Source organism: Mustela putorius, unplaced genomic scaffold, assembly GCF_011764305.1.
Source record: "Mustela putorius furo isolate JIRA1106 unplaced genomic scaffold, ASM1176430v1.1 tig00003834_pilon_pilon_pilon, whole genome shotgun sequence".
Classification (NCBI taxonomy): domain Eukaryota; kingdom Metazoa; phylum Chordata; class Mammalia; order Carnivora; family Mustelidae; genus Mustela; species Mustela putorius.
This window is the reverse complement of record NW_025421987.1, coordinates 85997533-86012863: the sequence shown is the minus strand read 5'-3', so window position 1 is coordinate 86012863 and position 15331 is coordinate 85997533. Positions and strand designations below refer to the sequence as shown.

The 15331-nt window shown below is 42.2% G+C and overlaps 1 protein-coding gene across 1 annotated transcript in view; it reads left to right on the top strand.

The window, feature by feature from the left end:
* The window catches only part of CUNH3orf70 (chromosome unknown C3orf70 homolog), an 87682-nt gene extending 74343 nt beyond the window's left edge, over positions 1–13339 (top strand). The window contains 1 exon segment of the mRNA XM_004745170.2: positions 8368–13339. Within this exon segment, the coding sequence (XP_004745227.2) occupies positions 8368–8924 (557 nt within the window). The 3' untranslated portion in view covers positions 8925–13339.
* The last annotated feature ends 1992 nt before the right edge of the window (positions 13340–15331 follow it).

Below are 15331 nucleotides of genomic sequence, written 5' to 3'. Positions count from 1 at the left end.
TTCCGGCAGGTCTGGAGCGGGTCTGTGCTGCTCCCTGGGTGCGTGTCCTTTCTTAGTCTCGCGAAATCCTTCAGGGAAGCCTGGAATCCCATTCTGCTGCTTGCTGAATGCCCTTGTTATGTGTTCTTGTAGTTACTCAGTTCTTGACTTAATTGTGCTCTGTTTTCTTCTACCCCTAATTTGACTGGAAGCTCCTTGAAGCTTGACTGCGTGTTTTACTTCTGTTTCCCCGTAGCATTTGATAGAGTAGCATAAACATGGTGGATTTTCAATAAATGCTTATTAAATGAGTAAACAACCCATGCTTCTGGTATTCTGGCTTACTAGGGTTTTGCTTTACATTAATGTGTTCCCCTACACTAAAGATTATCCAGTTTGAAAAATGAAGAAACTATGATATTGCATAAAGTTGTGACTGGGGACTTTAACATATTGGGCAGTATATAAACTTTAATGTTCTCCTGGAATGAAGTGGCATATTGACTGCCAGTGGGGCAGGGTGCCAGATACGTCCAGGAAAAATACTGGTTATAGTAAAAGATATATTTTATATATAAACATTATATATATATTATATATATATATATATATATATATATATATGTATGTAGTAAATATGTTCTTTTGTTTTTTATTTGTAACTTAGTAAATAATGCATATTGCAGAAATAGCTGAATAAGGATATTTAACATTACTTTCAGTATAATGAATGCCCTCGAGAATAAAATAAACATAATTGTGATTCACTATATAAAATCAGAGAACTGAACTGTGGATGCAGTTTCCCTTAGGCCACTCATTTTTTTTTTCAGTAGATTTACCTTTCTAATTATATTTTGCTTAGGCTAATTTTAAAATTACTTTGCATTCCCTGAGAGCAGAGTACTTGATGTGTCAAGGGGACACATACTTAATAGTCCTAAATACTATCTGTGAAAGCAAAAGGCTCATTTCCCTCCCAGAGGATCTTTTTTAAGAATCAAATGCACAACTGTTAAAAAAAAAAAAAGGAAGTTTGTAAAGTACATACAATAGCTTAACAGGACATATAAATTATTTTTTACATTTATTTGGGTCTTCTTTTCCCCTTTGTGCTCTAAAACAAAAAACAAACAACAACAAAAAAAACCCTTCAAGGAAATATATCTGCTCTGTGTTTATACTATGTTCCAAATTGGAATATTAGCTGAAGTTAACCATATTAATGAAGGAATGAGTACCCTCATAAAAACACATGCGGCACAAGGCTTGGGTCCTAGAACAGACTTCCGTTGTGTTACATGAGCTTGAGAAAAGTAATTAAGTCTTCTGTTTCTTCTTCTTTTTTTTTCTTAACCAAACAACCAAGATGAAAACATAAGTCTTTTTTAGTGTCTCATCCAGGCATTGTTAAAAAGTATATACTACATGTTATTGCTAAACACCAAAGGGGAAGAACAATTAGGATAGTTAAGAACTCAGACTCCAAAAGAATAGTGGAAGTTTCTTATCTAATGGTTTTGATCATCCTTTAGTTGAGAAAGAGCTGAAAGTGTTGAACCAGGTTCCCTAAAAAGAAATAAGATATATGAAATTTCTTTTTTTTTTTTTAAGATTTTATTTATTTGGGGATGCCTGGGTGGCTCAGTGGGTTAAGCCACTGTCTTTGGCTCAGGTCATGATCGCAGGGTCCTGGGATCGAGCCCCAAATCAGGCTCTCTGCTCAGCAGGGAGCCTGCTTCCTCCTCTCTCTCTGCCTGCCTCTCTGCCTGCCTCTCTGCCTGCTTGTCATCTCTCTCTGTCAAATAAATAAATAAAATCTTAAAAAAAAAAAAGATTTTATTTGTCAGAGTACGAGCAGGGGGAGCACCACAGGGAGAGGGAGAAGCAGGCTTCCCACTGAGCAAGGAGCTGGACAAGGGGCTTGATCCCAGTACCCCAAGATCATGATCTGAGCCAAAGGCAGATGCTTAGCCATCCAAGCCACCCAGGCACCCCTGAAATTTATTTTTCACGTATGGATCACAGTTGGTTTTTGTGATCTTGGTGTTGTATAGTAAGTTTCAGTATTGAGAAAATTGTTTCAGCTCCCTTGAAAAAGATTCCAGATAAATTGATGGGTTTGTGACATTTATTTTTATTTTTTATATTATTTTTAAATGGAAATTAAGTACTGTAATGAGGTTTAATACTCACTTTCTTAAGGATGAATTTAGTGAGTGAACGAGTCACTAGCAAGCTAAGCCTGCTTCCCAAAAATATTTTGGCAATAAGCTGAAGAATGTATTTAGGGGGTACCTGGGTGGCTTATTCGGTTAAGTGTCTGCCTTCAGCTCAGGTCATAATTTCAGAGTCCTGGGATCGGCCCCAGTCAGCATCCCTGCTCAGTGGGGAGCCTGCTTCTCTCTCTCCCTGTGCTGTTCCACCTGCTTGTACTCTCTCTGTCAAATAAATAAAATCTGAAAAAAAGAAAGGAAGAAAAAAATGTGTTTAATTTCTTAAGAAAAGGAACTCTAGGGCTCCTTGTAGAAATGGCTGATTCCTGCACTGGGGCAGGGAAGGACATGATAAGCCAGTAACTTCTTATGGTATCAGAAAGCACTGAATGCTCCAAAAAAGGATGGGGGCATGTTGAGAGGACACAGGTGCTAACTTGAAGGAGCTCCCAGAGTTAAATATGGGACATTTGAGCACCAAAGTAAATAATGATAGTAATGGATTACAATCCATAGAACTAAATAGTGAATCATGCTTAATTTAAGTAATTGGAAAAATAAATGAAGGAGAATGAACAGCTCTTAATTAAATAGAATTCTAATTAATACATGTAGAAGTAATGATGGAAATAGGAAATAACTGTTGGGCAAACACCACAGTAGTGATCATTAGAGACCAAATCCCCCTGGGCATGCTGAAGTTAGTAGGTGACAGTATGGGGACAAATGGGATATTTGCACAGTCTCAGGGTTATCTCTTCACAAGATATGTAAGATATAAAGGGAAAATGCTAACTTTCAGTGGAGAAACCTAGACAGACACCACATTAAACAAATGTTCAAAGTTACCATCATGAGATCAGCAGCATTTTACCTCCTGATCAAATGCATTGAAAAAGGTACATCACTTCATGGGTTTTTCTTTTCTTTTTTTTTTAAAGATTTTATTTATTTATTTGATAGAGATCTCAAGTAGGTAGAGAGGCAGGCAGAGATTGAGAGAGAGAGAGGAGGAAGCAGGCTCCCCGCTGAGCAGAGAGCCCAATGCGGGGCTCTATCCCAGGACCCTGGCATCATGACCTGAGCCGAAGGCAGAGGCTTTAACCCACTGAGCCACCCAGGCGCTCCTATGGGGATTTTTAAGTAATATTTTTAATTTTGAAAATAATTATAGATTCACATGTAGTTTTATGAAAAACTCAGAGATTCCGTGTATCCTTTATGTGCTTTCCCCTAGTGACAACTATAGTTGCTAAACTGTAGTTCATTATCATAACCCAAGATACTGATAGTGATGTAGTCACATTACAGAACATTTGCATCACTACAGGGATTCTTGGCATTGCCCTTGTATAGCCTCACTCCTTTTTTTTTTTTCCCTCTTTTTAAAAAGATTTATTTACCCCAGAGAGAGCGCACGAGAGCATGAGAGTAGGGGGAGGGAGAAGGGGAGAGAGAGAATCCGAAGCAGACTCCCTGCTGATTGGAAAACCCAATGTGGGGCTCAATCTCACCACCACAAGATCATGACCTCATGACCCCAAGGTCATGAACCTGAGCTGAGATCAAGAGAGGCCCAACCAACTGAGCCACCCAGGCACCTCAGCCTTCGTCCTTTTTAAAATTGGGCTGCATGTTTTCTGTTATTGAGTTGTAAGAATTTTTTGGTATATTCTGAATCATATGGAGTTTCCCTTCCCATCTGTTAATGTAGTGAATTATACAGATTTTTTTTAGTATTAACAATTGTGGTAGAATACACACAAAATTTACCATCATAACTACTTTCAAGTGTATAGTTCAATGGTATCAACTATGTTCATATTGTCGTACAAACATCACCACCATCCATCTCCAGGACTCTCTCTATCCTGCAAAACTGGAACTCGGTACCCATTAAATAGCTCCCTGTTCTGTCTTATCTACTGGCCCCGGGTAGTCACTACTCTGTTTTCTTCCTATATGAATCTGACTAACCTAAGTGGCTCATAGAGGCGATCTCATATAGTATTTGTCTTTTTGTGACTGGCTTACTTCACTTAGCATAATGTCTTCAAGGTTCACGCATGGTGTAGCATGGATTTCCTTCCTCTGTAAGGCTGGATAATCGTCATTGTATATTCCACGTCTTGTTTTTCCATTGACCTGTCGACAGGCAGTTGGGTTGCTTTCACCTTTAGGCTAATGTGAATGACGCTTGTGATGAACATGGTTATGCAGCTACTCTCTTTCAGACCTTGCTTTCCTATTTTGGGGTATATACCCAGAAGTGGAATTGCTGGATTATATCTCATTTTTTCTTTTACTCTCTCTACTTTGTATTCTGCAAGCCCTGTCTCCCTCTGAATATCTTTTCCTTTTAGAGATTCAAGTTTTAAAAGTTCTCATCTGCTTATTTCTTTAAATAACATAGTAAACCCTTAATTAAAAAGACTGTTCGGAAAACAGAGTATAGTGATTATTGAATTTGGGGGCTAAGTGGCCAGGAAACACCCTTTGTTTCAGTCCTTACTATCGTGGTGTGTTAGTTTGTTTTATTCCCTTAGTAAGTACATTACAGCAGACATAATTGAATTTCTCTGATAATTCAGCATCTTGTGATGCTTCAAGGCTACCATTACAAACATAGACTCGCAGTGTAATATACCACAGGGCAGAAGTTACTGGGGAGTGGAGGCAAGTACAAACCCTTCTGGACTCTTTACAAAACTAAATCCTTGATATGTTTTTGTTTTCTCCTGTTAAGTATGTGCTATAAGAAAATCAAAGAATACAGTATTATAACTAGTTGATGGGTTTTTTTTTTAAGATTTTATTTATTTATTTGACAGACAGAGATCACAAGTAGGCAGAGAGACAAGCAGAGAGAGAGGAGGAAGCAGGCTCCCTGCTGAGCAGAGAGCCCAAAGCAGGGCTCAATCCCAGGACCCCAGGATCATGATCTGAGCTGAAGGCAGAGGCTTTAACCCACTGAGCCACCCAGGTGCCCCATAACTAGTTGATGTTTGAAAGATGTTTACTAAACTTAGTTTCTCATCTGGCTGTCTTTACTATTTCTTTCTTCTGTGCCTTCCTCTTTGCATCTGTATCCCCTTATCACCAGATAATGGGCTGGCACTCTAGCTCGGAGTAAGCACCTTTAGTAGATGTAACAAGTAGAAGCAGATGGAACCTGGAATTCAGTATTCTGCACATCTTGGTCTCCCAGCTGCATTTCTCTATCTTTTACCACACTTCAAGGAATAAAAACAGAGCTTTGGAGAAGGCAGGAGTAGAGAAAGAGGTAGAAGAACTGTGACGAAGAGAAAGAGCAAAGGATTTTTGAAGAAGCACAAAGGAAGAAAAGAAAGACGAGGGTCGGGCTGGGACTCAGTGCGGGGGCGGGGAGGGATGGGAAGGAGCGGGGAGGGCAGGGTGGTTGCGGAAGTCCCAAAGTCAGGCTTCATGGAGTCCCTCCTTTGGACTAAATAAAGTCCTGAACCCTGTGAGTCTGAGGATGAATTTCTAGGAACTTCTTCAGTGTGACCAATGGGTAATTAAACCACAAGTCACTTGGGCCCACATGAACTTACTCAGCACCCTACATCAGGCATTTCTTGAGTGCCTGCCATTCACAGCCTTCCGAACTCAGTAACCCCCCAGTCCACCAGCCAGGAACAGAAGAGACCAACCTCCATTCCAGATGTTCTATTCACCGTTTTGTGAACATAAGGGGAACAGTCCCCTAGGTTCTGCGAGTAGTTTCTTCTCTGCCCTTGCCAGACTTGTCTTTCTCTGGTCTTGAGGCTGGAGGATTGGAGGGGAGGCTTGAAGTTCTTCCATCTTTACCCCTTCAGATGACATTGCCACGGTGCTTGGATGTGGAGGTCCTACTGTACCAAACTATTAATTAGTCTTACTGTTTTGAACTTTCCCTGATAAGTAGTAATACCATACTGTCTTTATAGATAACAAAGAAATAAAGATACCTGGCATATTTGAAACATAGTTCCCCAGGCAGGTGTGATGGGTTCTTCTCACTTGTATTTTTATCAGATGGTGTAAGGTTTGCATGGTATATATGTCCAGGCTTCAAAGCAGACCTAGGAATCCAAAGGCTTAACAGTTTTATTTTATTTTTTTTTTTTAATTTTTTTTTTTTTTTTTTAAAGATTTTATTTATTTGACAGACAGAGATCACAAGTAGGCAGAGAGGCAGGCAGAGAGAGAGAGAGGAGGAAGCAGGCTTCCTGCTGAGCAGAGAGCCCGATGTGGGACTCGATCCCAGGACCCCGAGATCATGACCTGAGCCGAAGGCAGCGGCTTAACCCACTGAGCCACCCAGGCGCCCGGCTTAACAGTTTTAAATGTACCTTTCCTGTGTGTTACTCCAGAATGAAGCTGAATATACTTTAGAGTAATTTAGTTACAATGAAATTAAAACAACTAAGCCTACATTTTTGTACAGTAGTCCGGAAACAGAAGTAAAAAATATAGGCAGGCTAATCGATCTTAATAGATTACTGATGTTGCACTATTTGTGGCCTAGTTTGCAGCTCACATTTCTGATCTGAAATTGCTATTCTCCCATGGCCTAAATAAATTGTTAAAAAGTTTAAAGTAGTTTTCCTTACAAATGTCATTTCTGTCCTAGAATTTCCAGTCTGACCAAGAAATAAACAGGAGCAGGTGTCATGTGCGGTGAGCGAGTAGCTTGTGAAGAGACGCTCATGAGGATACCAGAGATCAGTAGTTCTCAGCCGGGGCAATTCTGACCCCCGGGACTCTATGATAATGTCTGGCGACAGATTTGATTGTCATGCCTGAGGAGGAGGTACTACTAGAGGTCAGGGATGCTGTTGAAACTTAGGTGGTCTAAAATGGCAATAATGCTGGTTAAAACATGCCATCAGAAATATGTAGAAGGTACAGTATGAACTGATTGATAATCAAATATTAGGAAAAACCAAAATGGTGTCTACCATTGTGGCTGTTTTCTCTCAGTTTTTCAGGTTGTTTTTTTTTTTAACTCCCATATTTCTATTTTGAAATCATTTTAGATATACAGACTCATCTCTGTCTCCGTTTCCTTAGCACTTGGTACCTGAGAGGCTTTGCAGAGTGTTGAGTGAAGTCAAAGAGAACAAAGAGAGAGACACATTAGGAACAGATCTATTTAGGTCTCACTTCCACAGTGAGCTATGTGACACACTGCTCAGAGCAGAAAGTTTGTAGATAAGCTTCTTGGTTTCCTGGAAATGCCCAATAGGTCACCCCCTACATCACCTGTACCCTTGCTTCTACTTGGCATGGGTTGCTTAGTGCCAGTGGAGTTGGGGCCAGGGAAGACTTCTTCTAACTGGGCCACAGATGAACTTGGGTCTTGAAAGAGATCATTCCATGCCTCATTATCTTACCCCAGCCATTACTGGTGGCTAGGACAACCCTCCGGGCCATTATATACATCTGTGTATATATGTATTCTCAGGAAAACATAGAAACCTAAAATGTGGAAGTCTTCTGTAATCTTGATAATAAATTGGTATATATTCCTCTAGTTTTAAAATATATATATTATCACATGTATTAATAATTATTAAAGATAGAATGGAATTAGGATTTTATAGGCTACAACTTTACAGCATTTTGTTCTGTTTTGTTTAGATTTTATGTATTTATTTGACAGAGAGAGACGGAACACAAGCAGGGGGAGTGGGAGAGGAAAAATCAGGCTTCCCAATGAGCAGGGAGCCTGATGGGGGCTCGATCTCAGGGCTACGAGCCGAAGACAAATGCCTAATGACTGAGCCACCCAGGCACCCCTTTACAGCATGTTTTTACTGTACTATATCGTGAGCATTTGGTGTTATAGTGCAAGGGGTAAAACATTTAAAATTGTCTGTAAAGTAAGGATTTTAGTATATACCCACCTCAGAGGTATTAGAAGGACATCAATAGAAGTTAAAATTTGTAGAGTGTTGAGTTTCTTAGATGAAAATACTATGATGGTATTATGTACCACACTGTATTTTTCATTGCTTATAACAATGTTGAATGATTCTATTACTGGTTCCTTTTGATGGTGAAATATTTTTTAAAATATCTGATCCTGGGAAAGAAACCATTATGGCTACATTAATGTAGTTTGTGTCATACTCTTTGATTTCAACCACCTTTTTGGTGTTCCCCGCAGGCAAATACGTGTATCAGCCCATGACCCCTGTGGAGCAGCTTCCGAGCACGGAGATTCCTGCGAAGCCTCGGGAACCCACAAACACCATTCAGATCTCGGTGTCACTCACTGAACACTTTCTGAAATTTGCATCCGTCTTCCAGCCACCCCTCCCCCCTGATTCACCAAGGTACTGTATGATCTCAGACCTCTTTATCGACAACTATCAGGTTAAATGCATCAATGGGAAGATGTGTTATGTGCAGAAGCAGCCAGCGCCACATTCCCACAAAATGAGTCCCGAGGAGGTCTCTGCACACGATGCCTTAATTTCAAGAGAGAGCAGTACCCCTAAAATAGATCACTGCTCTTCTCCCTCAAGTTCTGAGGACTCTGGGATCAATGCGATTGGGGCTCACTATGTGGAATCGTGTGATGAGGACACGGAGGAAGGAGCGGAACTGAGTTCCGAGGAAGATTACAGTCCCGAGAGCAGCTGGGAGCCAGATGAGTGCACCCTCCTCTCCCCTTCACAGTCGGATCTGGAAGTGATTGAGACAATAGAAACCACCGTGTGAGAGCCCAGGCAGGAGCCACGGCCTCTGATCGTGCTGAGCGTCTGCAGTTCTGTCCGATGGATCCTTTCTCCACTGCAGCTGGTGTTTCCTGCCCCTCTCTCACAGCCGTAGCAGTTCACTGGTCTGCTGATTAGCATCACTCTTACATTAGTCTGATAACTAAGACATTCCTTTTCTTATAAATGGTTTTCTTTTGTATCTAGACTTATTTTCTATGTAGCATCTGGTGTCATGAATCGTGACCCAGCCTTAATTTCACTGGGAACTTTGAAAGCGATGCAGTGATGGTCACAGAGGGTCATGGATCAGGTTGAAGAGCCACCCCGAGTGAAGGAGGCAGTGAAGGGGTGGGTTCTTCACACACATCCCCCACGCCCCTCTTGGCATTCCTTCTGGTGTGCCCATAGGCACCCCCACCTGCTGGTCTCAAATGGGAGTCAGCTCCTGAGAGGGGAGCAGAGTGTGCACTGGCAGATGCCATTCTGTCCCTTTGCCCTTCTCCCACCACCTGCATGGGCCTGGGCCTGTGTTGCCTCTGCTTACCGCTGCAGGTTCCTGGAGACCCTCGCTCAACCCCAGTTGTGGCTGGTGTTCACATACCACGTTTGACCTGGGCTGAAGCCAGACCTTCACTGACAAGAGCTGACACCTTCAGTTCCACATTCAGTCCGGCTTTAGCTGAGCACCCGCACTCTGACGGGTGCGGCGTGGGGATGCGGCATGGGGATGCAGCCTGAACGAGACCTGACTCCTGACAGGGAGGGGTCCCCAGTCCAGTAGAGCACTGTGCCAACGCATGCGGGTCACGGTGCCCAGAGCGCTCTGGGAACCCAGGGGTAGGAGGGAGGTGCTAGGCTTGCAGCTGGGGAACGTGTTGCAGTATTCGAGCTGGCCCCTTGGGTGGGTTCCTCAACGTTTCCCTGTTTTTTTTAATTGTTCTTCAAATCCGGGGAAAACTTTTAGGAAGTTATATAGGTATTATACTTAGGAGGCAGCCACATCTGACGTCTTAAGAAAAAACAAATCAGTAATAGTTTTAGTTAGCATGGAAATGCTAAAGACAGCAGTCCTTTAGGGATTAGGAATGAATCTAATAGGTTTGATTAATTCTGCTTCATTTGGTTGTATGAAGCATTAGAATGGTTTAGGTGAGAAATGGATTAGAATTCAGTATGATGCATGGATTTTTTTATGCAAATGCAAAAGCAGTTGAAATAGTTTGCTGCTAAGTCAGGAGAAAATATTTTGTGTGATATTCATTCACTTTACTGTAGTAATAGTCATAGTCTGTTGTACATGTTCTCTTTTCTCATACACACAAAATAGTAAATAATTCTTTCTTATTTAGCTTTCTTCAGAATTCTCCTAATTTCCATTTATACAAGGCGTTTTTGTGTGAGCTACTTATCTGCCATTTCTTCAGATCTGCTTTCTGTAAAGCATGGTTAAGAATCCAGGAAGTTTAAAATATGGCCCTAATGAAATCGGAACTATCCTTGGTGGAGAGACAGAAGTCCTTCTCCTATCCTAACCGTGAGCATGCTCTTGGAGCATTATCTTGTGCTCTGTTCGCATTTTGGCACATCTCTTCTGTGTCACATGAGTGTGTATTTTAAGAAATAAGAAGAGGCCCGTTGTGTTCTTCTCTGAAGGCTTCATTTGGCATCCTTCACAAATCACTCTAGGCAGAGTCTGCTTTCTTAGCTGTATATGTCGTTCACGTGACTAGCTAGAACACTTCATTAAGCTTAGGTGCTCAGAACGTCCCTAGGGATTAGAAAGCAGAGCATGCGTATTCCTTTGAAAACAGTGTTAGTTGAAAATTCCTGTGCTAGGAATGCAACATGCAGTTCCCACTTACTGAAATGTAGAGACTCAACAAGACAGACCAGGAAGGTGGTGAGAGGAGCTGCAGGAACAGCAGGTACAGGAGAGGGCAGGTGGAGGCGGGCGTGGAGAGCAGCTTCCCCAGCCGAGATGGCTTAGGGACAGACCTCGGGGGAGTCTGCCTGTGGTTCTCAGGGCCGCCCCTGGTGGAGTCGTCTGCTGGAGGAGGGCATGGAGACCCAGTCCTGGGAGGCTAGCGGTGTGGCCGCCACTGTGTGTGCCTGCCCCGTGGGTGAACTCACTGGAGCCCCCATGTGGGCACATGCAGGGTCTTCTTTCTCAACACCGCTCCTCTCAGTTCTCAATTTTGGGCCCACATTCCTGTTCATTAAACTGATTGCAGTCAACCACCAGGTCGCCAAAGCATGGAAATATGTGGTCACAGGGCCACATTTCTGAAGCTGGCTGGGGCAGGGTTGGGGCCGTTATGGGTAATATCTACGACTTTTGCCTAGGTTCCTGTTTTTTAAACTCCTGAACTGCCATTCAGATTACCCACGATTTTAATGGAATTTTTGGATTTAATAATGGTTGATAATCACTTTAAATATTTGCACAATATCTTTATAATTAAAAACTCACAAAGCTTCACTTGCTACTATTTTATAGAATTGGAGATATTCCATTGGATTCTAAATATCAGATGCTCCTGGATCTCAAAATAGCCTTTTCTACACAAGCACAAGCAAGAATTTCTGTGTCCTAGCACTGTTAATAGTTCTCTGAAAATCATATATGATTGAACCAGAATTGTTTCTTTATGCTTGCATTCCAAAAACAACTGATAAGGGTATAAAAATGTGTATTTACAACTAAATTCTAGGCCTATCTGTTATATATTATGTGAAAGGATTTCTCTGTAAACCTAATATTATATTGTTCATTTGTATAAGCATATTTATAGGCACTTTAGAAAATGTTTAGACTGTAATGTGTATCATAGACATCAGACACAGTCATGTTAAATAGTCTTTTGGTTTGATACTTATACATGGACAGGTATGAAAACTTTTTAATGTGAACCTGGTAGTTTGCTCACTTGGAACAAAAGGTTGGGCTGTGTGGATGGAGAAGCTGCTTTTGGAGTCCTTGATGGAAGCCCAGCTCCATTCCCACTTACTGCAAGTTGGTGTAAAAGCTGTTAGGTCGAAGATGCATGGTAAGTGCAGTATGGAATTGAGCTTTCTTACTGAACCAACATTTATTTTAGAATTTTCAAGGTTCAGATATGCTCATAACTCTTCTGAGCCATGACAAACCAATTCAATTGCTTTTGCGGCTATAACTCTTTGGCCCATTAACAAATAAGTCTTTACTGTCAAATCTAGGTATTTTTTTACCTTGTAATTTCTAAGATTTGAAGTAAGAATGTGAGAAAACCCTGGATAAAAACCAGTTCCTTTCCTGGAAAAGCAAAATGTGTACTTCAAGGTAATATAATACAAAACCAAACCAAACCAAATAAAACCACCCAAACCCAAACAAAACCATGAAGTGGTAGTCCTGAGGTACCTTTTGGGTTTGATCTAGGGTTTGGTCCCATTTTAGGGGTGGTGGTTTTAGTTTTTAATCTCCACTTCCTGGCCTATTTGAAACTGTTTTTTGGAACTAATTATAACAAACTCCTTTTATACAAATTTCTCTATTTGGGTAACAGGACACCACCTATTTTAGAAAGCTGTCAAAATACCCAGACATGTTTGGCAGTATAAATACTACAAGGCAAAGGGGAAAAAAGCACAAGTTAAACTAATATTTATATGTCAGCTCTTGATTTTTCCATCTTGTTTGCAAAGTTGTATTGACATGTTTTGGCTTTTCACATGAGAGAAACATTTTAACAGTTTTTCTTTCCTATTCCCCTCCCCACTGGAGGTGGGAACCAGCACTGAGGAAGCCAGTTGCATTCTAGGCTTTTCCAGTGAACAGCATAGGCTTGTATCTCCTCTCATTGAAGAGGAGAGGGGAAGGAGGTGGGAGTTGTACTTGCCGACTCCTGCCAGAAATTCCTGGGGTGTCTGTGTTTCTCACCTCCAAACACAAGTATAAGGGCACTTCTCAGAATTAGTTTTGGAATTCTTTACTTTTTAAAAATGTTCTGTCTCTGCTCCCATTCATTACTCTGGGGGATGGAGAGTTGACCGTACTGCGTGCGTACTGCCGTGTTTCTGTTAGTGCTTGGAGTTCTTCTCTTGGGACTGAAGCCGTGCTCTCTTACTCGAGCTCTCTTATTAGTGTGAACAAGTCTGAAAGCACATCACCACTGGAGGCTTTAATATTGAGCTTCTGTATCATTGTATCCATATACCCTTTTGAAGGCTGTCCATACCTTGCAAAATTCACTTACTGTGCTACTTTTTGCACCTGTTTTAAAGTTTTAAGCACAATGTTGACCACTCTGTAATTTCCTAAAATTATATTGTTTCCCACAGACAGCTCAACTTTCCTTTATGTATAATACTTTAGGAAAATACTTACTTGTAAAATAAATGTAATTTTTTTCCTTTTGTACCAGCATAAATCTGATATTTTGGAGTTTGGACTATTCTCTCCCCCACTTTCTCCTTTGGAGAGGTTCTGTCTTGCTTAAATATTGCATTGTGAACTTAACAAAACAAAAACGGAACCCACATTTGTCAAATGTGTAACATGTATATTGAGTGCTTACTCTGTGCCAGGAAACATGCAGCTGACATCATCGTCACACTTAGACTGGACAAAAATGATGACACGCAGCCGAGTATTCTTACTCATAATGGTAATATGCTCCTGGTGACCTGCTCACACTCCCAGAACACTTTGTAACAAGGACTTTTTTGTTGGCTACATCAGGTTTATACTAGTAAAACTTACATATCCCCCCACAGACAGTCTTCCTTTCACACAAAACCACAGCTTTGTATTTGGTTTACACATGCGTGTGAGACAGTTCTAAACATAGGTCCTGGGGGTGTGGTTGCTTTGTCACCAAGGCTCAGGGTCCAGACTTCCACGTGGCAAATCCAAAAGCTCAGTTTGCTAATTCACACCTGGAAAAGAGCAGCTTCTGGGGTTGGATTTCAGCGGGTAACCTTACTAGGGACTGCTAAATACATTCACCTATTGATAACAATAATAATGCTGTTGTTACTACTATAAGTAATTACGGCCCAGCTTACCACTTTCTACAGGTAAGCCTCACGGCAGCCCTCTGAGGGATAGTGCAGCACTGCATTGCACGAATCAGGGAAAGTGCTCAAGGAGTGAATATATTTGCCCCAGGTGGCCCAGCTCATAGGTAGTAGTAGGTAGTAGGAGTCAGAACAGAACCCAGTTACTTTGGCTCTAGAGCTCACATTCCTGGCCCTTTGCCCGAGTTGCTCCCTCTGGTGGCCGCCCCCCACCCCCACTCCCAGGGTAGCTGGAGGCTGAGACAGGCGATGCTTGTGCCCCTGGGAGCGGAGCAGAGCAGAGCCCAGGGGCTGCCAGTCCTGCCTGTAACCCAGCACACCCCTGGCCCCAGGCAGGGGCCTTACGCCTCTGGGGGGGCGGGCGGGCGGTGTTGGAGCAACACCAACAGACTTCCTTCCCCACTCCCCCTTTTCTGTGCCCCACACAGACCACACACACACACATTCCAGCTTGCTGCACATATTTCGGGGCTTTGATGAGGCTGTGGCTTCTTCCATGTTTAATCACATCTTGACTAGCTTTCTAGGCTAGCTGTTTCTGCCTTCACAAAAGATGACTTGTCTGAAAATGACTTGCCGACAGCTAATCTCATCTACTGCGTGTGCATTTTACTCCCTTAACTCTACATAATTGTACTGCCAAGTTCTAGAAGGCATCTCATTGTAGCCTCTTACAAATGCTGACTACATACACTTTTATTCTGCAATAAACTTTAATTTAGCATCTCATCCTCATTACAATTCAATCACTGCGAACTGGTAATGCCTTTAACCCTTGCTGTGCCACCCCATTCTGTGCTGACTGAAGGGAGTAGAGCAGGACCTTGGGACTCAGGCCTGGCACAGTAGGGTTGAAGGAGGTGTGCGTCCAAGGTCAGATGAACTTGTGCAGGAACCAAGCAGGTATGGGAACTGGTGGAAGTAAAAAGCAAGACAAAGCAAACATGGCAGATATTGGTGCTTTTCTATTCGCCTTTTGGAATTTTCCTAGTTGCCTAAAATGAATCAATACTATTTCATAATCAGAAACCTGGTGAGTTAATTTGAAGATGATGAGTCCTAGGCCAGTGAGTTCAGGTGGAGCATTTGCAAGGTGTGTGGGGGCGGACGTGGAGAGCCCACGAGTCTGAGAGGCAGTGACCCCTGCTCAGGGACCTGCAGGATGAGACTGAAGGCTGGACTGGGAAGTGTGTCCTTGAAATAACCAGCCTCCACTGACCAGTGACTCCTTTCCAGGCCTCCAACCGTGGATGGAAAGTCCCTGTGCCCATGGGTTGGAGAAAAAGGAGAGGACTTGTTTCTTCCTGTCTTTCTCAGTCCCCAGCCGGAAGCTCTGCATGTGAATTTGGA